Source organism: Elephantulus edwardii, unplaced genomic scaffold (assembly GCF_000299155.1).
Source record: "Elephantulus edwardii isolate Elephantulus edwardi_28Jun2011 unplaced genomic scaffold, EleEdw1.0 scaffold00171, whole genome shotgun sequence".
Lineage (NCBI taxonomy): Eukaryota > Metazoa > Chordata > Mammalia > Macroscelidea > Macroscelididae > Elephantulus > Elephantulus edwardii.
The window spans coordinates 492,183-520,173 of NW_006399921.1; the positions used below are offsets into that span (position 1 = coordinate 492,183).

The 27,991-nt window shown below is 42.0% G+C and overlaps 2 protein-coding genes across 2 annotated transcripts; one reads left to right on the forward strand and one right to left on the reverse strand.

Moving 5' to 3' along the window:
* Nucleotides 1-27,991, forward strand: SCN3B (sodium channel, voltage-gated, type III, beta subunit). Its single transcript, XM_006895600.1, has 5 exons — nucleotides 1-58; nucleotides 14,219-14,382; nucleotides 15,747-15,972; nucleotides 20,715-20,853; nucleotides 27,907-27,991. The coding sequence occupies exons 1-5, from the start codon at nucleotides 4-6 to the stop codon at nucleotides 27,968-27,970; spliced, it is 648 nt and encodes a 215-aa protein (XP_006895662.1). The 5' UTR covers nucleotides 1-3; the 3' UTR covers nucleotides 27,971-27,991.
* On the reverse strand, nucleotides 22,708-23,187 carry LOC102856373 (U1 small nuclear ribonucleoprotein C-like). The gene has a single exon (XM_006895599.1). It carries the CDS (start codon nucleotides 23,185-23,187, stop codon nucleotides 22,708-22,710), a length of 480 nt encoding a protein of 159 aa, XP_006895661.1.

Consider the following 27,991-nt stretch of genomic DNA (forward strand, 5'->3'; position numbering starts at 1 on the left):
AAGATGCCTGCTTTCAACAGATTGTTTCCCCTGGCTTCTGTGGTGCTCATCTACGGGGGTAAGTACCAGCGCCCTGCCGTGCAAGATGCAGAAAACAGTAATAATGCTAGCAATAATAACACTTATTGATGTCGTTGATAGCCAAAGGGAGCCCCGATTGGCTTTCTTCTGTGCATGTCTAGCAGGCACGGAGAATTCCGTAGGGATTCCGTGAGTGCTGGAGCCTGAAAGGGGAAGATGCCTCCGCCCCGCCGCTTTATTCTCCAGCCTCGCTTGGTGGTTCCTTCCACCTCTCCTCCTGGTTCCTGATCATTTTAAAGGTTTCTCTCCCCCACTCCCTTCCCCTTCACTGGAAGGAAACGCAGCCACATTCATTCTTTTTAAAAAGGAGGAGTCACACCCAAACCCTTGGTTGCCATTCCACCTCATGCTTAAAGAGGACCCAATACCCCTGACAACCTTGCTGGATCTTCAGATTAATTCCCCTACATTGAAAAAGAAATGAACGCTATATGCGTGCATTTTGAGAGTGAAAATGCTTTCATTGTAGCTCCATCTACTTCATTTGAGTGATGAACGGGAAGAAAACAGGTTTCTGCTATTTGCTTTCTATGTTTATTAAGCAGGAAACTGGGGATTAGATCTTTTACTTTTCTTTTCTTCCATAACACATGTTGTCACGGGGGTTGGATGTTTGTAGAGCTGGATGTTTTCGAAGATTAAGAGATTCTTATTTGTCTATTGTGAGAGACTGAGGCGACCTTCTCCCTCCAAATAAGTTAAGATGTGTTAGAGGTGGACTATCTCAGAAATGGGATGTCTGAATGGAGTTAATAGGGACTTTATTACATAGTGACTGTGTAATAGACTGTTTTACTGTATCATTGAATTCAGTGTCTGAATGTGCTCTAGTATGTATCTGAGCAGGTTAGTGTAGGCATCTGACTGCATGTGTGTATGTGTGTCTGTGTGTTTATGTCTGAGTACCTCTGCCATAGTGCCTTTGATTAGATCCTCACATAAAATACAAGTGTCTCTAGTTGACATGTTTTACATGATCTTCGCTACCTTCCTCCATGCTAAAATAAAGAACCAGAGTAATTCAGTATGATTGTGGCCACCTGCTTGGTTAAAACTAGACATGTAGGATTATGTATCAGTGATTGGCATAAAACTCATGCTGCCAATGCAGAGGCAGACATGCTGATGGGAATTGTTTAGTATTGCCTTAATATTACTTTGCAAAGCCTCCAGGATGGACTCTCACCGACAGCATTATCTGGATTTTGCATGTGACCAGAGGCAGAGCCAAGTTTGCTGTTGAACAAAATGCCTGATGGACCAGGGAGAATAAAGAAGAGAAAGTAATGTCAGCCCCAAGGACTGGCCAACTCTCTGCTATCCCTCCAGTAGAATAGAACAGGCCTACAGGGGGAGCAGGCCTAATAGGCTACCAATGATCTCACCTGCCTTGAAGATTAAAGGCTGAGGTTTTCTCAGGGGAAGCCAACACTAGGGATTTGATGCTTAGGAAGCTGGAGTCTGCCTGAACTGGAGAGTATGGGGGGAGGGGGGAAAGGAGGAAGGACAGTGTAGAAAGGGTTGGAGTTATATTCTTCAGAACCAGGAATATTCTCTGCAAATTCCAGTATTTCCTAATCTAAATTTTCAGAGTCCCTGCCTCAGTTCTTGTGAAGGAGATAGCATGGATCTTTTGTCTAGGGCTTGAAGAGCTTGGTTTAGTGTCTCACTTCAGTTCTGCCACTAGATTGCTATGTAGCAACCTCAAAAGTATCTCAGCTTCTTCCTATGTAAAGTAGTTGCAGCAATGATCTTTAACATCCCTGCCAAAACTTTATAGACAATTGCTAGAATTGTTAAAGCTCTTGGTCCCACTCCTAACCTTCATGCCAAATAAAAACCTTTGAGGAAAGTGTCCACATCACACACATTTTTGCTCCATATCTATGGCTTTGCAATCTGAACATCACTTTATCACACTCAAAAGCTGCAGAGGAAACAAAAAGTGGCTCAGGAAAGGCTGATTGTTAAATGCAAGGGAAAGGGTGCTGCTTCATAAATGCTATTTCCACTTAGGTGCATATAATATTTCAGAACTGAAAAACACTTAGCTTAATAGTAGTCCTTTCCTAAACTGCTTTTTTACATGATGCCCAGTGTGAATAAAAAGTGTCTTCTCTATTCTGAATGTCTAAAAAAATAATACTCCTTATTTTCTTTTTTCAAAATCTTGAACTTGCCTGGTACTTTACAGTTTACAAAGCAATTTCCAATCCATGACATCTTTTGATCTCTATAACGATCCTATTAGTATTATTTCCAGTTTGTTGTTGTTGTTGTGTATCATTGAGTCAGAACCCATTGCTGACCCTCCAGTGGATTTTCAGAGGTAGTTGATTACACAGGAGGAGACTGCTCATCTTCTCGCCCTGGATTAGCTGTTGGATTTGAACCATGTGCCTTTGGGATTGCAGCACAGTTTCTTACCACTAGGCTACCAGAGCTCTTTAAAGATTTAAAGTTTAAAGATTAATAAGTTAGCTCAGGCAGATAAAGGACATTCTGGAGAACTGTTGCCTTCAGATTTCTGTCTGCTAATGCAAGGTGTTAACCCAAAGGTCTCACCCCTTTGAAAGTTCAAATCCAACAGCTCCAAGGGAGAAAGATGGATCAATTCCTCCTGTGCAACTTCCAGCCTTGAAAACCCAGTGGAGGATCAGCTGTGAGTCAGTTCCAACTCCATAGCAATGAATACTAGTCCTACTGCTCATTCCAGCGTATCTGGTAGATGCATGTTGTTGTTGTTGTCATGTACTATCAAGTTGGAATTGACTCATAGTTGATCCTCCAGAGGGTTTTCAGAGATAGTTAAGCACATAGGAGGATGTTGGCAGTGCAACTCTACCACTAAGCCACCAGAGCTCTCTGTGGATACATGTACGGCTATATAAAATGGCCAGATGGGCATCTGCTCTCTTCTCTTGGTTCTGAGTCATCCCAACCCTGATTGTCTTTCTTAGATGTTCACCCATATTTTAAGATCTAGTGCATTACATTTGTTCCTTTTCCAGTTCTACCGTTCTAATTGCCCCCTCTGTTTAGAAATATTACCTCTCCTCTCCAAGACAGATTTTTGGATATTTGGCACTTCATGGACTGTTCCGTAATGTTTATCAACACCATAGTTGAAAGACATCAATTCTTCTTCAGAATTCTTCCTTATTCATTGTCCAACTTTTTTTTTAATTCTCCTTTTTGACTAAAGTTTACAGAAAACTTGGGTTTCCATTCATTCATTGGTGTACATTTCCCTCTTTACCTCCCATCTCAGTTCTTTTTTCTTTAAAAAGATTCTTGTATGTTGCATAATTTCCTCCCTTGCCTAGCCCCCAGTCCACTTTGCTATGCACCTCTTATTCTAGACCATTGTCATGTAAATAAGACCTAATGATATATTTATTTTAGACAATTCTTTCCCTCATCTATTTCAATACAGTGTTCATCATTAATCCCCTCTTTTCTTAGTTCTCCCCTAACCCCCATGTCAGTCTTGTTTTATAACAGTGGCATTATACAGTATTTGTCCTTTTGTGACTGAGATATTCACTTATCATAATGTCCTCAAGGGTCACCCATTTTGTATAATATTTTATGAGTTCCTTGTTTTTCAGTGCTGTATAGTATTCCATTGTGTTGACTATACCACAGCTTCTCTATCCTTTCATTTTTTGAGGGGCACTTGGGTCAATTCCATCTCTTTGCTATTTTGAACAATGCACCAAAAACTTGGATGTGCAGATATCTGTTTGGGTGGCAATTTTGGTTTTTTTAAGGTATATTTCCAGTAGTGCAATCGGTGCATCAAATGGTATTTCTATTTCCAACTTTTTGAGAAAGTACCATACTGTCTTCCAGAGTGGTTGCACATTTATCGCTTGTTATGCATCAGAGAGTTGGACAATGACTAGGGAGGACAGAAGGAGAGTGGATGCTTTTGAGCTGTGGTGCTGGAGAAGGGTACTGAATGTACCATGGACTGCCAGGAAAACAAACAGATTCATCTTGGAGAGGATTAAACCAAGCTACTCCTTGGAGGCAAGGATTCTGGGGCTTCGTCTGACATACTTTGGACATGTTGCCAGGAGGGACGGGTCCTTGGAGAGGGACATCATGCTTGGGAGGGTGGAGGGACAGTGCAGGAGGGGAAGACCCTCTATGAGATGGATTGATTCGGTGACTGGGGTAATCGGGATGGGTGTGTCAGAGGCGGTGTGGTTGGCGCAGGATAGAGCAGGGTTTAGAGCTGTTGTGCATAGGGTCGCTATGAGTCGGAAATGACTCGATGGCACATAACAACAACAACAACAACCAATGGTGAGTAAATGTTCCAGTTTCTCCACAAACTCACCAGCATTTGTTGTTTGCTCCAACTTTCACACGCTTATGAAGCAATTTAAAATAGCATGGATTGGGTCAGATACATCATACTCTTTAAGTGACAATCTTGCCCTTTATCACTTTGAAAAGATACTTGTCAGAAGAGGTGCCCAATGCAAAATCTCATTGGATTTTTTGACTCTTGTTCCATGGGTGTTAATCAAGTAGCCAAGTAAAATAAAATTCTTGACAATTTCAATCTTGCTTCTATATGATATGATGCTGTTCCAATTGGGACAATTTGTTTTCTTGATATTAAGTTTTGTTTGTTTGTTTGTTTGTTTGTTTTGATGTTGAGTTTTAATCCATACTGAAGACTAGGACTTGAATTTGGTGTGATTTTTTTAGTGATATAAGACATTTCCCCCATATGTTGTTGTTTTGTTTTTATTTTTTATTCATTCATTGTTGCATATTTTCTTCCCTTACCCTTCCTCCCTACTCCCATAGTCCACTTTGTAATGCATTTCTTGTTCCAGATTATTGTCATACAAAGAATTCCTTTCGGTCCATTTCCCCCCTCATCTGTTCCAGTGTTGTGTTCATAATCTATGCACTCTTTTCCTATTCTCCCCACCACCACCCCGTGTCAGTCCTATTTTATCTTGTCCAGTAAGTGCTTCAGTCCTCTTCACTTTCAGTGAGCAAGATTGTGTCACCTACATACTGGAGATTGTTGCTGATTCTCCCTGCCATCCTGATGCTATATTTGTCTTTAAACAAACTAGTCCACCTTTTAACTCACGCTCAGCATTCAGCATTCATGCTTATCGTATGTATGGTGAAAAAAATATAACCTTGATGCATGCTTTTTTAAATTTTAAACCTGTTTGAACAAATGCTTCTTGGTCTAAGTACAGATTTCACATGAGTGATAATTTAGTGTTCTGGACTTGGCATTCATTTCAATATCATTCAGAATAAACATGATCCACACTATCTAATGCATTCACACAGTCAATAAGTCATCTTTAGCCATGATTCATCTGACATCAATAATGGTAACACTTATTCCACAACCTCTTCTGAATCCAGCTTGACTTTCTGGCAATTACATTTTGGTGTACAAATAATCTTCAGCAAAATTTTACTTACATGTGGTATTAATGATATTATTTGATCATTTTCACATTCTGTTGCATCACCTTTTTAAAAAATGTACACATATATGGATCTCTTTCAGTTGCTTGCCCAACTAGCTGTATTCCAAGTTTCTTGGCATAGACTAGAGAGCATGTCCAGAGCTGCATCTAATTGTTATTCCATCAATTCCTGGAGATATTTTTGGCCAGTACCTCCACAATAGCTTGGACTTCTTTCAGTAGCAAGGATTTTTGGTCATTGCTACTCATTTCAGATCAGTGCTACTCTTGAAATGGTTCATTGTGAACTAGATTTTTTTCCTTGTACAGTGGTCTGTATACTCCATCATCTTTTGATGCTTCCTTGTGCCATTCAGTATTTTGCCACTAGAACCCTTCAGTATTGGGACTTGAGACTATCTTTTATTCAGTTCTTCCAGCCTGAGTAGTATGGCAAAGTGTGTTCTTCTCTCTGAGTTTTCTAGTTCCTGATATTTTTGCATTTTATTATATTTTGCTTTCTTTTTAAGCTACCCTTTCAAATTTTCTGTTCAGCTCTCCTAAATATTTCTTCCCTTTGCTTTAGTTTCTGTACATTCAAGAGCAAATTTTAAAGTTTCTTCTAACATCCATTCTGGTCTTATCTTTTCCCTCCTTGTCTCTTTTTTTAAATATTTTCCAAAATTTTTATTTTTATTTTCATTCGTAATGTGTTTTATATGGTATCTCCCACCACTGATCTATGCCCATATATCTTTTTTCCTGTATTTCTTTTTTTTTAAGGTCCCAAAAGCTTTATTAACATCAACTCTAGTTTGAAAAAAATTTCTTTCTCAGTCATATTTTGTGTGCCTTCCAATCTAAGACTGACTTTTTTTTTTTCTAACACATATTTTTTTTTATTTTTTTTAATTTAGGTTGTTTATCTTTCATGTCAATGAACATCTACAGAGATTTTGGGACTCCATTTTCCTGTATTTCTAATGACCTTTTGCTGTCTTTGTATGTTAGTCTTTAATTTCACCCTACAGCTCATTTGGCCTCTGGTCATCAATGTTCAGTGCTTCTTATCTATTGTTGAGGTGTTCTGTAATTCCAGGTGCTTATGTGCTCAGGGTCATATATTGGCTCTTGTGGACATAATTTTCTTTTTTTCTCCTGCAAATTGAATTTTCATAGTAACTATTCATAGTCTGCTCAATATAGTTGTCCCTACCTTTATTCTCTGTTGATGTGCTGTTCCAGTAATTTTTGGATAATCTTCAATAGAATCTTGCTTGCATGTGAAATCAATGATACTGTTCTATAGTTTTCACACTCTGTTGGGTCTCCCTTCTTTGGGATGGGAACAAATATAGATCTCTTCCAGTCAGTTGGCCAAGTGGTTGTTCTCCAGATTTCTTGGCACAACTTGGTGAGCACGTCCACAGCAGCATCTGTTAGCACATCCAGGGCAGGATCTGTTAGCTGAAATACGTCAATTGGTATACCATCTATTCCTGGGGCCTTATTTTTTGCCATGTCCTTCAAAGCAGCTTGAACTTCTTTCTTCATCACCATAGGCTCTAGTTCATATGTTATTTCATTAAATTCTTCTGTGTCTGCCAATTCCTTTTAATACAGTGACTCAGTATATACCCTCCATCTTCTTTTAATAGTTCCTAGATTGTTTAATATTCTGCCTAAAGCATCCTTGATTATAGCAACTCAAGGTTTGAATTTGTTCTTCAGTCCCTTGAGATTAAGAAATGCTGAACAAGTTTGGCCTTTTTGATTTTTCCGATTCCAGCTCCTTGCACGTTTCATTGTAATATTTTGCATTGTCATCCTGTGCTGCCTTTTGGAATCTTCTGTTCAGCTCTTTGGTATCTTGAATTCTTCCTTATGCTTTGGCTTCTCTGCACTCCAGTGCAATCTTCAGAGTCCAGGCTAGTTTTAGAAGAGGTTGTGGTACTAGGGATATTGTAGCTGATGTTAGATGGATCTTAGCTGAAAGCAGGGAATACCAGAAGAATGTATATCTGTGTTTCATTGATTATGCAAAGGCATTTGACTGTGTGGATCATGACAAACTGTGGCTGACTCCGAGAAGAATGAGAATCCCAGAACACTTGATCGTGCTAATGAAAAACCTATACTTGGACCAACAGGCAGTCTTCAGAACAGAGCAGGGAAACACTGCATGGTTCAAAATTGAAAAGGGCATATGCCAGGGATGTGTCCTATCTCCATACCTTTTCAACCTGTATGCAGAACAGATTATCTGAGAGGCTGGGCTCCATGAGGAGAAGTGTGGGGTCAGGATTGGTGGAAGATCTATTAACAATCTGCATTATGCAGATGACACAACCCTGCTTGCTGAAACTGAGGAGGACCTGAAATGCTTGCTGCAGAAGGTCAAGAACTGGAGCCTTCAGTATGGATTGAGGCTCAATGTCAAGAAAAAAAAGATTCTCACCACTTGACCAATTGGTAGCATTCGGATGGATGGTGAAGAGATTGAGATTGTTAAAAACTTTATTCTGCCTGGCTCTACAGTCAACACTCTTGGCACCAATAGCCAGAAAATCAAAAAACGTATTGTGATGGGAAAGCTTGCTGTTAGGGACCTCTCCAGGGTACTGGAGAGCAATGGTGTCACTCTGGAGACTAAGGTGCATCTGATACAGGCTATGTTCTTTGCAATCACTTGTTATGCATCAGAGAGTTGGTCAATGACTAAGGAGAATAGAAGGAGAATTGATGCTTTTGAGATATGGTGCTGGAGAAGAGTACTGAATGTACCCTGGACTGCCAAGAAAACAAACAGATTCATCCTGGAGAGGGTTAAACCAGGCTGCTCCTTGGAGGCAAGGATTCTAGGGCTTTGTCTGACATACTTTGGATATGCTGTAAAGAGGGACAAGTCCTTGGAGAGGGACATCATGCTTCGGAGGGTGGAGGGACGGGGCAAGAGGGGAAGACCTTCTATGAGGTGAATTGATTCAGTGACTGGGGTAATAGGGATGGGTGTGTCAGCGGCAGTGCAATTGGCACAGGATAGAGCAGGGTTTAGGGCTGTTGTACATAGGGTCGCTATGAGTTGCAAGCAATTCAACAGCACATAACAACAAACAACAACCTTTATTCTGAAGATGATATTTATCTTATCCACTATCTCTTTCTACAGATGTAGTGGATTTGATGCTTGTGTATTTCATCTGATAAGGTCCATGTATATAGACAGTACTTATGCTTTTCAAAGGAAGATATTTGCAATGAATAAATTATCAGTTGCACAAAACTCATTATCATGTGATTCATGCCTCATTTTTATCACCAAGGCCTTAGTTTCTGACTATCAATCCTTTGTTTCCAACTTTTGCATTTCAATCATTAGTTCACTATGAAAACTGAAAAGGAGACTGAAGATCAAAGTGCTTAACCAAGATCATTCAAGGAATTTATCACTGACAGTCAGCAATATTGGTTAAACTCATGCCATAAGAACAGCCATTCATTGTATACATAAGGAATGTCATAGAAATAGGGAACCAAGGTCATTGGGTGACACAAAAGGTTTGTCTGAATCAGGCACAGCTTAGTCTTCAAACTGATTTCATTGATCCTCAGTGATTTGAAGATGTCTCTGACAGTAGATTTTCTCAATGCAATATGTCACTTGATCTGACTATTAGTATTGATTGTAGATCTAAGGAAGATGAAATTACTGGCCATTTCAATCTTTTTTCCCATCTATTATGATTTTGCCTCTTGGTCTAGTGGTAAGAATTTTTGTTTTCTGGATGTTGAGATGCAATCCATACTGAAAGTTGTATTCTTTGAACTTCTACATCAAGTGCTTCAATTTCTCCTCATTTTCAGCAAATAAGGTTGTTCTCATCAACAACAGAGCTTGTTGATGAGTTTTCCTCCAATCATGATGCCACATTCTTCTTCATAGAGTCTAGCTTCTTGAACGATTTGCTCAGCATACAGATTGAACTAGCAGTAATAAAAGCATATGAACTATGGTTATTATGAGGGCTAAAGGTTAAGAGTGGTGGGGAAATAGAGTGAATTGAAGGGAATGATTTTTTTTATGATAGAATAGTAAAGATAGAGTTATTAGAAAGCTCTATCCCCAAAGGGACAGATATTCCTCCTTGAAAGAAAATAAAGAGAAAGGCCAAACTGATATTATTTTGTGAGGGAGTGACTGGTGCTGATTTAGGATAGGACTAAGTTCTCTTACTCACAATATGTGTGACAGTGGGAGAAGGATTGGGAAAGGTGAACTGTGTGCATCTTTTTTCTGTAGCTGTATAACAAGCTACCTTAAAACATAATGCCTTAAAACAATCTACATTTTCATTTCTAATGAGTCTGTAGGCCAGCTGGGAGGGTCTACTAGTGTGGGCTGGCTCCGCCAACCTGGAGTGTCAGTCATGACAGCTGTGACAGTCAGGACTTCAGTCTGTGTCTCTCGCTTTCCAGCAGAGTAGCTCGGGCTTGTTCACATCTTGGTGGAAAGGTTGCCAGCAGCAAGAGACAGCATCTCCTACATGCACGCCCTGTTCAAGCCTCTGCTAGTATCACATGTGCGCGTGTCTCCAGCTCTAGAAAGAGACCTACTGGAAAAACCTTGTGGACACTCTGCAATGGGCTTACCAGGACTTCATGACTGAAGTTCTCATGCTTTAAAATGGAATTTTTGCTTAGAAAAGAGAGCTCATGTGGCCTGGTCTCTGAGGATGCCTTGGGGTTACTGCCACATTGAAGGCAGCTCAGAAAAGATAAAGGTTACTCTACATTGCTGCCATACCACATTTATCATCCAGCCTGCATTTCAACATTCTCTCCTTTAACTATAAAGAACTGAGTGTGTCTCTGAAACAGACCATTGAACTACTTGAGAATACGTCCTCTCATCCTCTCACCTGCTCAAGGATTTCAATCCAGCACATTACTCACTTTCACCTTCACCCAAGTAAAATCATCTTTCCATTTTATTACCGCATCAGCCTTCTAAGTGCTCCATTCATCCTCCTTGGCCCCACATTCACTCCTTTGGGTTATTCTCAATACAGCAGCCAGACTGTGGAAATTATGCATAAAATCAGATCGTGTCATTCTTTACTCATTCCTCAGCTCCCCCTTCCACTCTAGTACAAGCCAAAGTCCTAATCATGGCCAATAAGACTCACCTAGTGACGTGGCCCTGGCCTGGTGTCTCTACCACCTCTCCTCTTCTCATTGAGGTCATTATGCTTTCACATTGGACTCTTACTATCTCTTGAATGTTAAAAATACACTCTCATCATAGCACCCTTGAGCTGCTCTTTCCTTTCTGCCAAATGCCTTCTCCCAGATAGTTCACACCCTCATTACTTTCCTTCAATGTCTGCTCGTGTCACCCTCTCAAAGGACTCTCTTCAATCTCTCCCACCTCTATTATGGTCATCTGCTGCTGGATTCATAACCCAAAACAAACCAATCCCACTTCCATCAAGTTGACTCTGACCCAATGTGACCTTTCAGACACAGTGCTTCCAAGGCTGTAAATCTTGATGAAAGTATACTGCCTCATCTTTCTCCCATATAGCAGCTAATGGGTTCAAACCACTGACCTGGTGAGCAGTCAAATACCGTCACTATAGTGCCACAAGTTTCTGGATTGAAATTATATTATGTGCTGTTGAGTTGGAACCAACTCATAGCTGACCCACCAGTGAGTTTTCATAGACTGTGAATTACATGAGATGAGATTATCCATCTTTCTTTCCTCAGAGCAATAGATGTATTTGAATGGCCTGTCTTTGGGTTGTCAGCACAACTCCTTACCCACTAGGCCACCAGAGCTCTCTAGCAATCCTATTATGACAAAGTAGAACTCCCCATGGTTTGTTGGACTGGAACATTGTCTAATGTTTTCTCTTACAGAACCACTAGTGAATTTGAACCTTCAACCTTTGGGTTTGCAGCCAATGCTCAACAACTGTGACATCACACCTTCTCGTCTATCACTTGGTTTTGCTTGTAGTACATAATGTTGTTGTTGTTGTTATGTGCCGTCGAGTCGCTTGTGACTCATAGTGACCCTATGTACAAAAGCCCTAAACTCTGCTCTATCCTGTGCCAATCGCACTGTCTCTGACACTCCCATCCCGATTATCCCAGTCACTGAATCAATCCACCTCATAGAGGGTCTTCCCCTCCTGTGCCGTCCCTCCACCCTCCCAAGCATGATGTCCCTCTCCAAGGACCGGTCTCTCCTCACTACATGTCCAAAGTATGTTAGACGGAGCCTCAGAATCCTTACCTCCAAGGAGTCACCCGGTTTAACCCTTTCCAGGATACAATTTAATATTGTTGATTTTCTCTTTCTTACTAGAATATAGGCTTCTAAGAGCAGGGACAGTTTTTGCTTTGTCCCTCCATGTTGTGTTCCCCAGTGGCCTGGCACACACAGTATACTCAACATGCCCATTGCTGCTGGCTTGGACTGAGAGTGACCCTCCACTGTGTTTCTGAGGCTGTAAATCATAATGGGAGGAGAGTGCCCATCTTTCTCCTGTCAAGTCTCTGGTTGGTTCAGCCACCAGAGATGCTTGGCCTTTGAGTTAGCAGCACAACACACGATGTTATGCCACCAGAGCCATCTAGGACTCAGGAGGTACTCAGGATATTTATTAACAAAATAAATGAAGGATAAAATAATTAGGCGCTTGCATAAAGCGTATACTCATAACTTATTCCACAGAATTCTCATGATAGATCTATTACCTATCCACTGCTACTTAGTTCAGCCCTTATAGGATAGAGTAAAACTGGCCTTTGGGGTCCCCAGCTATAATTCTTATCAAAGCAGCTGGCTGTTACATCTTCCTCCTGTGGAGATGCTGGTGGCTTCGAACTGCGGAACTTTCAGTTATCAGCTCAGCACATAACCACTCTGCTACCAGCACTCTTTTACAAATCTATTACATATACTTTTCAACATTTTATTTATGAATAACCTAAATCTCAGAAAAGTTAAAAAGTAGATCAAAGTCAAGTCTTTAGTTGCCGCATAACATTTTTAGTCATGACAGTATATTCCATAGGATATTTTCTTGTTCTGCTTTCAAAGTCATCACTAAATTAATTGTCTTTACCCTCTTTCCTTCAGTATGAATGTCTTCTACCTCCCCTGTCCATTCACAAATCATTGTATAGGCCATACATTTTATTTTACCAAGTCTGCAATCAAGACCTCCAATTCATCACATCCTGAGGATATTTCTGATCATTTCTCGCTAGAAGTGGTCCTTTTCTTTATTGAATTGATAGTCCATTTTCAGGGAGCTCTGTGACATAGTCTGTTGGAAGCTGTGCTGCTAACTCAAAGGCCACACCTCTCTGGCAATTAAAATCCACCAGTGGCTCTTTGGGACAAAGATGAGCAATCTCCTCCTATGTGGCTTACAGCCTCTTATACCCAATGGAGGGTCAGCTCTGTTGGTTTCAACGTGGTGGCAATGACCACGCAGAGACAGGAGGCCAACCTGCAGAGTGCAGATAAGACACTGTGCCATCTTGTTCTCCTGTGCGACTGAATACACGGAACAACATCCTTTTGTAAACTGTGACACTGTAAACTGATTGTCATTGTCCAGATTTGTTCTGAACAGTGGGACAGAGTTCCTTGTTTGTTTGCACATTGGCATCTGCTAATGCAGCCCACAGTTACACTTGCTTTGCTGGCAGCCTTTACCACACTTTTGTCTTACTCTGAATTTTCAATCTGGTATGTTTATCTTTCATAAGAGGCTCGGTAGCCTCTAGAGAGAATGAATTGCAAATCTAAACCTTCAAGTGACGTGCAAGGTATCTCACTATCTGGCTTCTCTCCACATTTATAACATCATCTCTTACTATTTCTCTAAGTGGTCAGCTCATTGCCTTCCTCATTTTTACTGCATCCCCCACCACACAGTGGCTTTGTGTGTGTTTTTCATGAATACCGATATAGACTCCCTACCTTTAAAGCATTTGAGACCTCATGTTGTAAAGGACACATAGATTTCAGAGCATGAGTCCTATCTACTTTTAACTTGAAGTCTCAGCCTCCTTCTCTTCCTGTCTCCTCAATCCAACTGAAGTCAAGGCTCCTCCTCTGAGAACAGAGCATGAGAGTCACTTGCATGGTCTGGTTTAATGACAGTTATGGGTGTGTATGTCCCTGATAAATTATAAAGGCCTTGAGGGTGTGGAGAGTGCTTTGTCCATCTTTGTGTGTCTAGTTTAACATAAGGCCTGATACAGAGTGGATTTTCAGGAAATGGTCATTGAATGATTGGACAAATGGAGGGATTGATGTTGGGTACATGTAGTGTCTTCTTCCCCACCTGGATTCCTAAGACTTTGAGTCTAGGGCTCACTTATGTACCACACTGTATCCACACTGCTCTGAGGGATATCATTTCTCTTCTGTGGGCCATCCAGATTTCCATGTCACTCTGTGCCTGTTCTGTATATAGGCTAAACTAAGACAGCACAAGTAAAAGTGAAGATCTTTGCATGGACCTATTTTCAAATTTGTCTCATTCTTTTTTCTTCTCTCTCTCCTCTCTTTGTCTCCCTTTCCCATGCCTTTCCTCCTGCCACCCCCTTCCTCGATACCTCCTGGTCCTTCCTGGTCATTATCCTCTTTCCAGTCCATGTCTGCTTCCCTGTGTGTGTGGAAGTGCCCTCAGAGACGGAGGCTGTTCAGGGAAACCCCATGAAGCTCCGCTGCATCTCCTGCATGAAGAGGGAGGAGGTGGAGGCCACCACGGTGGTGGAATGGTTCTACAGGCCCGAGGGCGGTAAAGATTTCCTTGTATGTGTGACTGCTGACTCTGCCTTCTTTTGCTGACCTCTGCGCTTGCTGCCTGCCTTCTAAGGGACAGCTTCTAACAACCATGGCTGTCTTTTTGAAGCATTGGCAGCTCCCGAGAGTTAACTGCTTAGTTGAGCCCAGTCTTCAGGAAAGAAGGACGCTTGACTAACTGCAAACACAGCTGGTTATTTGACAAGCAAGAGGAAGGAAGAGAATGAGATAATAGTATTCAGAGCCTACTATGTACTGGGTACTTTGCGAGGCACTCTGCCATTTTGATTTAATCTTCCACACCATCATATTAACCGAAACTGCCATGCAAGTCTATTCCAGCTCAGACAGAGTAGAGCTTCCCACTGAGTTTCCAAGGCTGTAAATCTTAAGAAAGGAGTCTACGGAGTGTTTGGTGGGTTCCAACCACCAGCCTTTTTGTTGTTGTGTGCTACTGTGTCAGAACCGACCCATAGCTGACCCTCCAGCAGGTTTTCAGAGGCAGTTATTCATATGGGAGGAGATTGCCTATCTCTCTCCCATGAAGCAGCTTGTGAATTCAAACCACCTACTTTTGGGTTGCTAGCACAACTGCTTACCACTAGGCCACCAGAGCTGAATTCTTTAACCACTAAGGCATCAAGGTTCTTTATACCATCTTGTTGTTATTGTTGTTGTGTGCCATTGAGTTGGAATTGACCCATAGCTGTTTACACAACCTTAGTAGGTGGATTAAATTAATTGGAGGAGGGGGAATGAAATTATACTAATTATCATTACTGAGACAGCAGGTATAAGTTATGTCATTTAACTTTCCTCATCGCAGTGGAATAAGAATGGCAGTGACGACCAAAGCTCATATTCAGCTTGTATACCCAGTAAAATCATATCCAAGGGTAAATTAGTCAGATAATTCTGAAGCTGTTAGTGGATACTTGCTGTGTCAAGCCACGTTAGTGTCCTCCCATTGTCCTTCCCACCATGCCCCCACCTTTAGGAACTCTTAGACTTCCCTATGATCAAAAGTAAAAGATTAGCCCATACCAGAGCAGGGAGCCTCCGAGACTCTTTTTTAGCACATTGGCTGATGTTTGTTATGTTTAGTCAGTGACAAGCCAAAATGATCCCTTAATATTTTGACAGCCACCTTAGAGATGATCAGTCGCCCCACTTTTACTGACTGCCCATTTCTCTGCCTTTTCTCTCTTCTCTGCCCTCTGCTTCCTTCCTCATTCCACTTCCACGTTCTGAGTCTCCTTGTAACCTGTCCCTTCCCTTCCCGGCCTTTGCACAATTCTGTTGCTTCTCTCCGCCCTGTTCTCCTGCCTTACCCTCTTTCCTGGCCCTACCTTCCTCTGCTTCTCTACCTGCAGATCTACGAGTATCGAAATGGCCACCAGGAGGTGGAGAGCCCCTTCCAGGGACGCCTGCAGTGGAATGGGAGCAAGGACCTGCAGGACGTGTCCATCACTGTGCTCAACGTCACCCTAAATGACTCCGGTCTCTACACCTGCAATGTGTCTCGGGAGTTTGAGTTTGAGGCGCATCGCCCCTTTGTGAAGACTACAAGGCTTATCCCCCTCCGTGTCACCGAGGAGGGTGAGGCTGGGGCACCAGGTCCTGAAGAGTCCTTGTTCGGGAGGGAGGGAGGGGGGAGGGCAGTGGGTTTCCACATACATGAGATACTTGGAGGAAAATATGGCACCACTCTCTTAATTTTCTTTAGTGACCAGCTTATCTTTCTGCCTCTTTCTATAAAGCAATAAAGCTTAGAAATAATGACAGCCTCACCCAGCCTCTGAACCCTCACCCTTAGAGCCTCCACAAAGCCTCAAAGTGCCCTTCTTCCTTGACCTGTGTTGAATCTTTGACTCAGCAAGCTCAGAGAATTTTCACAACGTTACCTCAAGGTCATCTATCTTCCTCCTTGGAAGCAATACATACTGTACACCAGTGTTCCCAGACTGTAGTGAGCCTCACAATCTCCTACTTGGTTTTAACACCGAGGCTATCTGATTCCTTCCATCTAAAGTGAAATTTGAATATCTGCATCCTTGATAAATTCCTAGGAGATGCTCATGCTGCTGATCTGAGGCCATGATTGAAGAAACACTGCTCTAAACCACAGTTCGACAGTCTTTGGTCTTTTTTCAATCGGGCACAAGCACCACCTCTTCTTTTGTCACATAACCTCAGTTGAAAGCTCTTTCGTCTTCAGAGCCCCGTTAGTTCCTTACTCAAAACTGAACTTGCTGCTGTCAAGTTGATTCTCACCTGTGGCTGTTTCTGCATCTATACATTGCAGTGGAAAGAGAACATCCATCTCTCTCTCTCTGAGAGCTGCTGGTGGGTTCAAACTTCCAGAGATGTATGGCCTCTCAGTTAGTAGCACAACTCACTCCTTCAGTTCTTACCTCAACAAACAGCTCACTGCTGCCAAGTGGGAATTGACTCACAGCTGACCTTCCAGCGGGCCTACAGAGGTTGTAAACCACATGGGAGGAGACCACCCATCTTTCTCCTGAGCAGCAGCTAGTGTATTCAAACTGCCTGCCTTTGCATTGGCAGCCCACCTCTCTACCACTAACCCCCCAGAGCTCCTTCCTAGGGTGAAACCCAGAAATAGGATTTCCTGCTGCAGACTGAGCTGGGGAATCTGGAGGGTGGGCTTGGAGGGTCCTCCTTCACTCCTTCAGCAGTCTTATTCTGTTGTCAGTGGGTTCTGAGAACTGTATCTCTTAGCCTCTTAGAGCTACAGCTCCTTCACGTGTCTAAAGAGTGAGAGATGCATCTCTTTTTGCATTTTCCCCATCCAGATTGAGTCAAGATTCCATTTTGTTTAACTTTTCTCAGATACTAGTCTCCAATTATTACTTAGCACTACTGTTTTCTCCTGGGATAATGAGAGAAGAGGCCATGTTAATGATGATTTGGACAAGGCTTTTCCTAAAAAATGATTCTAGGAACATTGACTTCCAGTCTACAAATCTAGTTTCATCATAAATTATTATAGTAACGAGGCAAATTGATAAAGAATGACAGATTAAGACATGTAATACAAATGGACTAAAACAGGAGATAGGTCAATTTTGAACATGCAAAGGTACTATCAGAATTTAGACCCACTTCCTCTGAGTCTCTCTCCTTGTGTAAAACAGAAGGGTGGGAATGGAAGCTCTCTGAGGTGGGTACTTCAGAGGAGGGAAGTTGAGGTTTGGAGGGAAAGGTACTTCCATAACAACCCCTTTGTTTTACACAGAAGAGACAGGCTTGAGAGAGGAAGTGGTGGGCCAGCGGGTAAGGAGTTGCATTGCCAACCCAAAGCCAGGCAATTTGAATCCACTAGCCGCTCAGAGGAAGAAAGATATTCAGTCTCCTCCTGTGCTATTTACAGTTTCTGAAAACCAGCTGGAAGATGAGCAATGAGTGGGTTGTGATTAGAAGACAGTGAGTGCCGTCCTTTTTGGGAGAAGGGGGCAGAGGTATTATGGCGCCCTCTACTGGCTACTCGCGGGAACTGTGGCCTGGTGATGACCTTAGGGCATGAAGGTTTCTGTCTCCACCTTCTGTTCTCTCAGGCTTTTGCCTCCAGACTGTCCTGAGCAGACAGTGAAAAGTGTGGCAAAGCTGAGCCAGTCTGCCAGCCTAACAGGGCAAGGCATGGGAAAGAAGAAAAGAAAAACAAAGTTGTTATTGGAGACAGAGATTCTGGGGATGGGGAAGCTGGAAGGAAGAACAGATAATCGTTTAGCCAGAGAACAAAAGGTGGGCACCAGAATCGTTCCGGGACGATGTAGAAGCCTCAGCATTACTCTTGTGGGCACGGGCATGGAAGGTTTAGGGTGAGAGTTCCCATGAGTGAGTTGAAATGACACCCCAGATGGTTGAAGGGTGCGGTAGAGGCACTCCTCATCTGGTAGCTGAGAGAGCAGAATATTGGAAGGGTGAAGGCCTTACTTGAGGCCATGAAGCACCAGAGGCAAAGGTGGAATTCATATCTCATGCCTACTAGGTTTGGTTCCATTTCCCCTTCATTGTGCCCATCTACCACCATCCTGACTTTTGCCACGCTCCTCCCCCACCCATTCCCTGACCTCTTTGACACCTTGACAGCCTCCCCTCCAGGTACTCATCACTCAAATGCTCATGACTATCTACTCCCCGAGGGTACACTTCATCCCAGAGCATCTCCTCTTTAAATTTTAACTGGCTTAGGCTCCAAGACAGAAATCTGAGTCCTCTTGACCTTATTGTTGTTGATATGTTCTGTCAAGTCAGAACCAGCTCAGAGCTGATGCTCCACTCAGTTTTCAGAGGCTGTAATTCAAACAGAAGCAGCAGCTAGTAGATTTGAAACACCTGGGTTAGCAGTGTAACTCCTTATCACTGAGCCATCAGAGCTTCTCTTGAGGAAAAGAAAAACTGGCTGTAGGGCCAGCCATGAGCAGATTCCATAGTAGTAACTTCTTGTGTTACTACTTTAGAACTACTGCATTTAAAAAAGAGATTGCATGCCCATGAAGAGACATCTGCGGTGTGTGGTGTTCCTTTTGTACTTCTGGCCACATCCCTGATCTCATTTCATTAGGCAACTTGGATGATCTTGAAGACCTCGGGCATTGTTGGCTCTGCTGAGCATTTAATGAGCAAGGCCTTGGGGTAAACAGGGTTCTATGGAAAACCAGAGATCATGAGCCTAATTTGCTGGTGGGAGGTGGGGAGAGGAGGAATGGCTGTGAAGAAAGAACAAGCGTCTGCACGTTTGCCATGTAGTGTGTTTTTTAATTTTTGCCAGCATTGAATTAAAGGTAGCCAGTATTTATTTCTTTCCATTAATTCAATAAACACTTATTTGGGACCTCAGGTATTCTAGTTGTGGACTATAGGCGGATAATTCAGAAATAACTGGGTTTTTTCCAATAAGCACACAAAAATCAACAGAGAGATACACACATTATAGCTTGAGAAGGTGTTTTGAGAAATGGAGAAGGATGTGGGTGATCCTGCAGGAGAAGTCAAGCAAAGTCTCATAGCTGAGGGGACTATGGTGGAGTCTAGCCTAGTGGTAAGGAGCTGTGCTGCAATCCCAAAGGCACACAGTTCAAATCTATTAGCAGCTCCATGAGAGGAACATGGCAGTCTCCTCCTGTGCGATTAACTGCCTCTGAAAACCTGATAGAGGGTGAGCTATAGGTCATTTCTGACTTGATGATACACAACAATAAAAGAATAACCAGAGGATTGAAAAGTATGAGATGCTGGAGGAGGGGGAACAGTGCGGTGTGAGAAAAAAATACCGGGGAGGGGGATACCCATAGATACTAAAAAACCCCTACATAGTGTGTATGAGAAAAGTTTTACTGTTCAGCTGACCAGTTATTATGTGAGAAGGGCCATATAGTCCCTTATACATCATATTAAGAAAGTCTGGGCTTTATCCTGAGGGTAGCATGAATCACTGAAAGTTTTTAAAAATGGAAGTTGCAAGATCAGTTCTTGTGTTTCAAAAGTAGAACACTGTATCCTCCAATACCCATTTCTATTCATGTTTAGAATAAACATAGAATTTACTCTATGACTTGGATAGAAGATGAACAGGGCAGTCCTTTGGTTATAATCTAGCCTCACAGAGAACATGCCCCTATCACTGAGTGGACAGAGGCTGTTTGGCCCTACATGTGTTTTCCAATGTCCTCTCCTGAGGGATACCAGCCTCCATTATGCTTCACCTCAGAAGAGAGATATGATTGAATTGGAGCCTGTCCATATATCTCTGTAGACGTTCACAACTCACAAGATATCCTTAAATACATTGTAGTGGTTAGTTGCATCCAGTCAGCTCTGAGGCACGGTGACCTTATGTGTAGCAGACCAAAACATTGCTTGATCCTACACTCTCTTCCTGCAGTGTACTAGACATACTCTTTAGGGAATATAATACCCACGGCAACCATGACTGACGGGAATTATTCTCACTTTGCAGATTAAGAAACTGAGTCTCAAATAAGGGAAATGACTATTCACACACCACTAAGTAGCAATATTGGGACCCGGCCATACATGCCAGGCTCTGAGTCCAGAGTTCTAATGATCTACTGTGTCTGCCTTCACCCAGTCCCTTCCCTTATCCCTCCCTTCAGAGCATCTGATGAAAGTCAGAGAGGAAGCTGTCACATGGGAGAGTTCGTGAATCTGAAATCCTTTGACACCTTCTTGATTTCCTTTAGAGCCAGTCTTTATTTAAGCCCTATCTGAAAACAGGCCCTATACACCTGCTGCCTCCACGCTAGCACCGAGTTGGTTGGACATGCGTGTTCTGAGGCTCACTCTCTCCTCTGCAGCTGGAGAGGACTTCACCTCTGTGGTCTCAGAAATTATGATGTACATCCTCCTGGTCTTCCTCACCCTGTGGCTGCTCATCGAAATGGTTTATTGCTACAGGAAGGTCTCCAAGGCTGAAGAAGTGGCCCAAGAAAACGCGTAAGTCCAAACACCCCACGGGAACGACGATAGCTGACACCCTCAGAGCACCTGCTTCTACAGGTGAGGTGCTAAGCAATGTCCAGACAGCACTGTTTAGATACTCTGCCTTCTTCCTCACCACAGCCTAGGAGAGCAGCACATTATTAAGCAGACAATGCGGGAGACATCAAAAGTGGCTCTTAGCTTGTGCTCTTAATCACTAAAACCCATCAGCTGCCGCTAGAGCGTGAGAAATTAGCACTGCTATAACCATTGTATAGGGAAGCCGTAGGGCGTAGTCTAAAGGGAGTTGGGCCGCTCACCCAAAGGGAGCACCTCCCTGCTGGCTCAAATCCACCAGCTGCTCCTGGAGAGAAAGATGAGTAGTGTCCTCCTGCGTGAGGCTCCTCACTCATGAGCAGTGAATGCATGATGAACATTTTATAGACACCGAAAGAGATGCGTGGGGGTTAAGTGTGACCTGAAGCCATACAGCAAAGTTGCTGGAATTTGAACCTGGGTCTATTTCTAATGTCCATGCTCTTTCTTATTCCATTTACTTGATAGTAATCACTAGGCTATCTGTCACAACTCTTTATTAACTAAGGAGCCCAAAGTGATATGCTCTTCTTCCAGAGTCTGTTGTTAAGTGCCATTGAGTCATACACAACTCATAGCAACCCTATGAATGAAAGGCCTAGTGTTAAGTTCCTGAGAGGGGAAACATGAACAGGAACAAGCAAAAATCCAAAAATAAAAAATATGGTCAATAAAGTTAAAAACGAATGGGTTGGTTCAATAGAAGATCAGATATAGGTTACCAGAAGATAAATATGAAGAAGTTAACCATAATGGAGCACAAAGAGAGAAAAAGATGAAATATAACAAACAAGCATGAAGGGCACACCAGGAGTATGAGAAAATACCAGCCTTAGGGACCTTGCCATCAAGTTGGAAGTAGACTGAGAGAACTGTCATAGGGGTTTCAGATAGTAGTTTGCACTAACCAAGGATTCCATAGAGAATTAAAATAAAAAAGAAACAGCATTTGAAGATCGAGTGGCTGAGGGAAGACATGATTATTCAGATTTAGGAACCACATCACTTTTTGAACAAGATAGATACCAAAGCAATGCACATGTAATCATTAACTCTTCTTAAACTGATGTTGTTATGTGTTGTCAAGTTGACTCCAACTCATAGCAACCCTATGAGTTGTCCTATCCTAACCTTGTCCTATTCTGAACCATCTTCATTATTTTCAACGTGTTAAAATCCATTGTTATAGTCACAGTCAGTCCACGTTGAGGGTCTTCCTCTCTCTGACCCACCAACATTCCCAGCATGGTATATTTTTCCAAACATGCTCCTAACATAGAAAATTTTACCACTCTTGCCTCTAAGGGGCACCCTGGTTTCACTTTCTTGCATGACAGATTTGTTCATTCTTTTGACAGTCCACAGGATAGTCAATATTCTTAGCCAATACCAAAATTCAAAGGCATTGGTTGATCAAAGGATCATCTTCACTCGCTGTCTAATTTCCAGATGCATAGAAAGCACTTGAAAATATCGGGACTTGGGTCAGGAGCACTTGACATCTTTAAACTTAACATCCTTGCTCTTTAGCACTTTGATGAGGTTGTTTTTTTTTTTAACTAAGAGTTCACAATTTTATTTTCACATGTCACAACACAAAAATTGCTTTTTTAATCCTTTGCCCATTACTTCACTCAAACGATTCTGTGATAGAAAAGGGGAGCAAGTCTTCCTTGTGCTGTTAAGAAAACACCCATAGTCACAGCACCAGGATTCTCCTGGTGAAGTAGTACAAGTAATATAAAACTGATACAAAGAAGCTGCACTCTGTCCTTATCTGTCTGGTCGAGTCATTCCTGGCCTCGTGGGCACCATCATGGGACGGGCAGGGGGCCTCATCATTGGGGGCCCAGGCATCATTGGCATGTGGCCTCCCATGGGTGGTCTCATTCCAGGAGCAGGTCCCACTGGCATCATCCCAGGAGGAGGAGGACCCATCATTGGCATCATAGGAGGTCCCCCCATATGGGGTGCTGGCATCATACCAGGGCGAGGAGGGCCAGGGAGACTGGGTGGAGGTGGGATCATGGCACCTGCTGGAGGAGGCGCAGAGAACGGAGTAGGAGGTATCTTTCCTTGTTGAAATGCAGCCGTTGTTTTGTCAATTAGGCTCTGAGCCTGTTCTTCCATCCATTTTTTATAGTAATCTTTCACATTCTCTTTGTGTTTCCTGCCACTGCAATGTGTCTTTCTCACAGATGGCGAGTCATGAGTGAGGTACGTGTCACAGTAGTCACAATAAAACTTAGGCATGATGATCCACACAAGCCGTTCACTGAACTCTGATGAGGTTTTTAACAACAGATTTTTCCGGATGCAACGTCTGCTTTCTTTACCGCTGCAACCACCAATGTTTATTGTGGATACAAGTAAAATGTAATCACAAATAACTTCAATCTTTTCTCTATCATAATGTCACCTGTTGGTTTAATGGTGAGGATTTTTGTTTTCTTGATGTTGAGATGTAATTTTTATAGATGTAGTCTAACAATGCTGCCCTGGATGTGCTCACCAAGTTGTGCCAAGAAATCTGGAGAACAACCACTTGGCCAACTGACTAGAAGAGATCTATATTTGTTCCCATCCCAAAGAAGGGTGACCCAACGGAGTGTGGAAATCATAGAACAATTATCATTGATTTCACACGCAAGCAAGCTTCTACTGAAGATTATCCAAAAACTACTGGAACAGCACATCAGCAGAGAACTTCCAGAAGTCCAGGCTGGGTTTAGAAGGGGTCGTGGTACTAGGGATATTGTAGCTGATGTTAGATGGATATTAGCTGAAAGCAAGGAATACCAGAAGACTTTATATCTGTGTTTCATTGATTACGGAAAGGCGTTGACTGTGTGGATCATAAACTGTGGCTGACTCTGAGAAGAATGGGAATCCCAGAACACTTGATCATTCCAGTGTGAAACCTATACTTGGACCAAGAGGAAGTCATCAGAACAGAGCAGGGAAACACCACATGGTTCAAAATTGAGAAAGGTGTATGCCAGGGATGTGTCCTATCTCCATACATTTTCAACCTGTATACAAAACTGATTATCCAAAAGGCTGGGCTCTATGAGGAGAAGTGTGGAGTCAGGATTGGTGGAAGATCTATTAACAATCTGCATTATGCAGATGACACAACCCTGCTTGCTGAAACTGAGGAGGACCTGAAATACTTGCTGCAGAGGGTCAAGGACTGCAGAGCCTTCAGTATGGATGAGGCTCAATGTCAAGAAGACAAAGATTCTCGCCACTGGACCAACTGGCAGCATCAGGATGGATGGTGAAGAGATTGAGATTGTTAACAACTTTAGTCAGCTTGGCTCCACAGTCAACACTCTTGGCACCAGTAGCCAGGAAATCAGAAAACATACTGTGATAGGAAGGTCTGCTGTTAGGGACCTCTCCAGGGTACTGACGAGCAATGGTGTCACTCTGGAGACTAAGGTGCGTCTGATACAGGCTATGGTCTTTGCAATCACTTGTTATGCATCAGAGAGTTGGACAACAACTAGGGAGGATAGAAGGAGAATTGATGCCTTTGAGCTGTGGTGCTAGAGAAGAGTATTGAATGTACCCTGGACTGCCAAGAAAACAAACAGATTCATCCTGGCGAGGGTTAAACCAGGGTGCTCCTTGGAGGCAAGGATTCTGGGGCTTCATTTGACATACTCTGGACATGTTGTAAGGAGAGACAAGTCCTTGGAGAGGGACATCATGTTTGGGAGGGTGGAGGGATGGCGAAAGAGGGGAAGACCTATGAGGTGGATTGATTCAGTGACTGGGGTAATCGGGATGGGTTTGTCAGAGGCAGTGCGATTGACACAGGATAGAGCAGGGCTAGGGCTGTTGTATGTAGTGTCGCTATGAGTTGCAAACGACTCGATGGCACATGACAACAACAACAACAGTCTTTGACCTTTTTCAGTAACTGCTTCAAGTCTTTTTCACTTTCTGCCAAGCAAAGTAGTGTCATCTGCATAACAGAAGTTGCTCATGAGCCTTCCTCCAATCCTGATGCCACATTCTTGAATTACTCCATCTTCTTGAATTATTTATTCAGCATACAAATTAAATAGGTATGGAGAAAGGATACAACCCTAACACACATCTTTCCTGATTTTAAACCAATAAATAAGTGCTCCTTTGTTCTGTTTGTACAACTGTCATTTTATCTAGGTATAGGTTTCACATTAATACAATTAAGTGCTCTGAAATTCCCTTTCTTTTCAATGTTACCCATAATTTGTTATGATACACACAGTTAAATGGCTTTGCAAAGTCAAGAAAACATAAGTATCTGAGTAGCAGCAGCTATTACGATAACATCAGCAGATAACCATCTTTATGGTTGAAATTTCAAAAGGATTGATTGCAATTTTAGAAATCTGTCAAGGATGCCCTCTCTCTTTGCTCCTAGTCAATTCCATATTAGAGATCCTAGGTAATATGCCAAAATAATACAAAGAAGTGGCAGAATTTGAAGGAAAGAAACTGAATTATGAATACTCACAGCCAATGTAACTATCTACATAGAGAACACATTCTAGTAGAACATTCTTCAAGATTATTGATACAAATCACAATATAAAAATAATCTATTTCAGAAACATTTAGAAAAATATTTAAAGCATAAGAAATTTTAATTACACTAGTAAAAAAATGCTCTTCATTTCATAGGAATAAATCTAACAAAAATATGGAAGACTTTTATAGAGAAAAGTACAAAACTTTACTGAATGTCCAAAGAAACAACCTAAGGAAATAGAGAAAATTACTATAAAAATGGTAATTCTTTCCCAAATTAATCTGTAAAATCAATAAAATTGCACTGATTTTTTTAAAAAGAATAGGCTGATCTTAAAAGTCATATGGACTTGGTCTAAAAAGTCTTGGTCTAAAGGCCAAGAATAGTCCACAATAATGAAAGCAAGATAGTAACAAATTGAGGTTTTGCAATCCATCTAGGACCTCCAGGGAGCTCTGGTGGCCTACTGGCAAGAAGCTGTGCTGTAATCCCAATGGCATGTGGTTCAAGGCCAGCAGCTGCTCCACAGGAAAAGGATGGGCAATTCTTTTTTCCTGTGCAACTGACTGCCTCTGAAACCTGCCAGGTCAGCTGTGAGTCAATTCTGACACTATGGTACACAACAACAACAACAACATAGGAACTCCTCACATACTTTTCTTTTTTAGCCATTTAATCATGTAAATACTATTCTCAGCTCGTGCTCTTGTTATTAGGCATCTCTAAGTCAGCTCAGACTCAAGCAGGCCTACCTCTTATACCACAGAATGAAACCCTGTCTGATCCTACACTGTCCTGTCCATTTTTACTGGACTTAAACCCATTGTTGCAGCCACTGCATCAACGAGTCCATCTTGTTTTAGCTCACATCACATACAATAACAGGTCAGAGCTGAGCCTGTGGCTATAGTTTGTGGGTCTTTGGTCTAAACCACTCAAGTTTGGAGGAGGTGGCTGGTGGGAACTTCCAACTCCCAAGCCTAGTTGCTGTTGAATTGAATCCAATTCATGGTAACCCCATATGTGTCAGAGTAGACCTGTGCTCCATAGGGGACCCTAGTAGTGTTGTCTGAAGGGAATTGTGTTGCAAACTTAAAGGTGGCCAGTTCCAATCCACAAACAGCTCTAAGAAACACAAGTGTGGTTTTCTCACACGTAATTTACGGCCTCTGAAAACCTGCTGGGTGAGAGTCAGTGTAAGTCAGTTCCGATTCAATGCAATGAGTTTAAGATTTCCACCACCCACCCGCCCACCCACCCCCAGGAGCGTTTTCAGGGCTGATATTTTCAGAAGTAGATTAATAGGACTTTCCTTTGGGGCATTACTGGGTGAATTCAAACTACCATCCTTTCAGTTAACAACTGAAGTCATTGTTTAGGATTTGAAGATTTCTTATGACATTAGCAAAGTAAAGACTTTGTGGTATTGACATAGACATAGAAAATCAATATAATGCACAAAACAAAAAGCTCAAAAATAGATTTGTGCATTTTTAAAACTGTAAAATGTGGTTGATGTGGCTTTACAATCATTGAGGAAAGAATGAAGAATTGAAGAAAAAAAATTAACTAGCTTAGTCTCTCACAGTAAACATAGTGATATTTTTTTCAAAATTATCTTAAAGGAATGTTATTATCTTTACTACTTTGAAATAAATATTTCTTAAAATGCAAGAGGTATGAATAAAAAAGGAGCAACAAAATGATCATTGTTATTTTACAAAACTCATTTGTTTCATTATAAGTTTCCATAGCAAAGTCTCAAGACAGACAACAGACAGGGAGGTCTTCCAAGACATCAAACCATAAAAAGAGAAGGACAGAGGGAAAATAATAGAAATGTCTTTTAAAAAAAAAACCCAAACAAAACTAGAAGAGCAAAAGAACAGTCAAGATTATAAAAATCTCTTATTGCTGCTAAGTCAGAACCAACTTTAAGCTGACCCACCACTGGATTTTTAAAGCTGTAAACTGCAAGGGAGGAAACTGCCCATCTTTCTACCATGGAGCTACTGGTGGACTTGAACTGCCAGAGAGTTCAGCCTTTGAGTTACAAATGTAACCACCTATAGAATAGACTACTAGAGCTCTCTAATAACAGAAGTAAAATCCAAAATAGCCTATAAACATGACAACTTAACCAATAATCAGAAATATGACAACAACTGAAAAATAAAATTCATACCAGTTGAGGCAGAATTTTTATTTAACAGTACAAATTCCTGAGGTCAATGTAGATAAATAAGACTCATATACTGCTGGTGGAAGTGTCCATATAAAAATGTGTAATAAAACCCCATTGTTCTAATGTGCTGAGAGGGACATTATTCTTTTTGGAGGAAGAACCAGAAGGAAATGCAGAGCTGGTCTGTGGACACCTCCCTTTCCTGTAGTGTCACCATGGTCACTGTCGCACTGATCCATTTCCCCCACGTGTCTTCCTACAGGTCTGACTACCTTGCCATCCCATCAGAGAACAAAGAGAACTCTGCAGTACCTGTGGAGGAATAGAAGAGGCTGTGGCTTGAGGTG

Excerpts from the sequence above, each read along its gene's own strand:
- SCN3B (XM_006895600.1), top strand. The coding sequence starts at position 4 with ATGCCTGCTTTCAACAGATTGTTTCCCCTGGCTTCTGTGGTGCTCATC. Across the intron at positions 15,973-20,714 it reads CCTCCGTGTCACCGAGGAGG|CTGGAGAGGACTTCACCTCT; the intron begins GTGAGGCTGGGG and ends TCTCCTCTGCAG. Across the intron at positions 20,854-27,906 it reads GAAGTGGCCCAAGAAAACGC|GTCTGACTACCTTGCCATCC; the intron begins GTAAGTCCAAAC and ends GTCTTCCTACAG.
- LOC102856373 (XM_006895599.1), bottom strand. The coding sequence starts at position 23,187 with ATGCCTAAGTTTTATTGTGACTACTGTGACACGTACCTCACTCATGAC.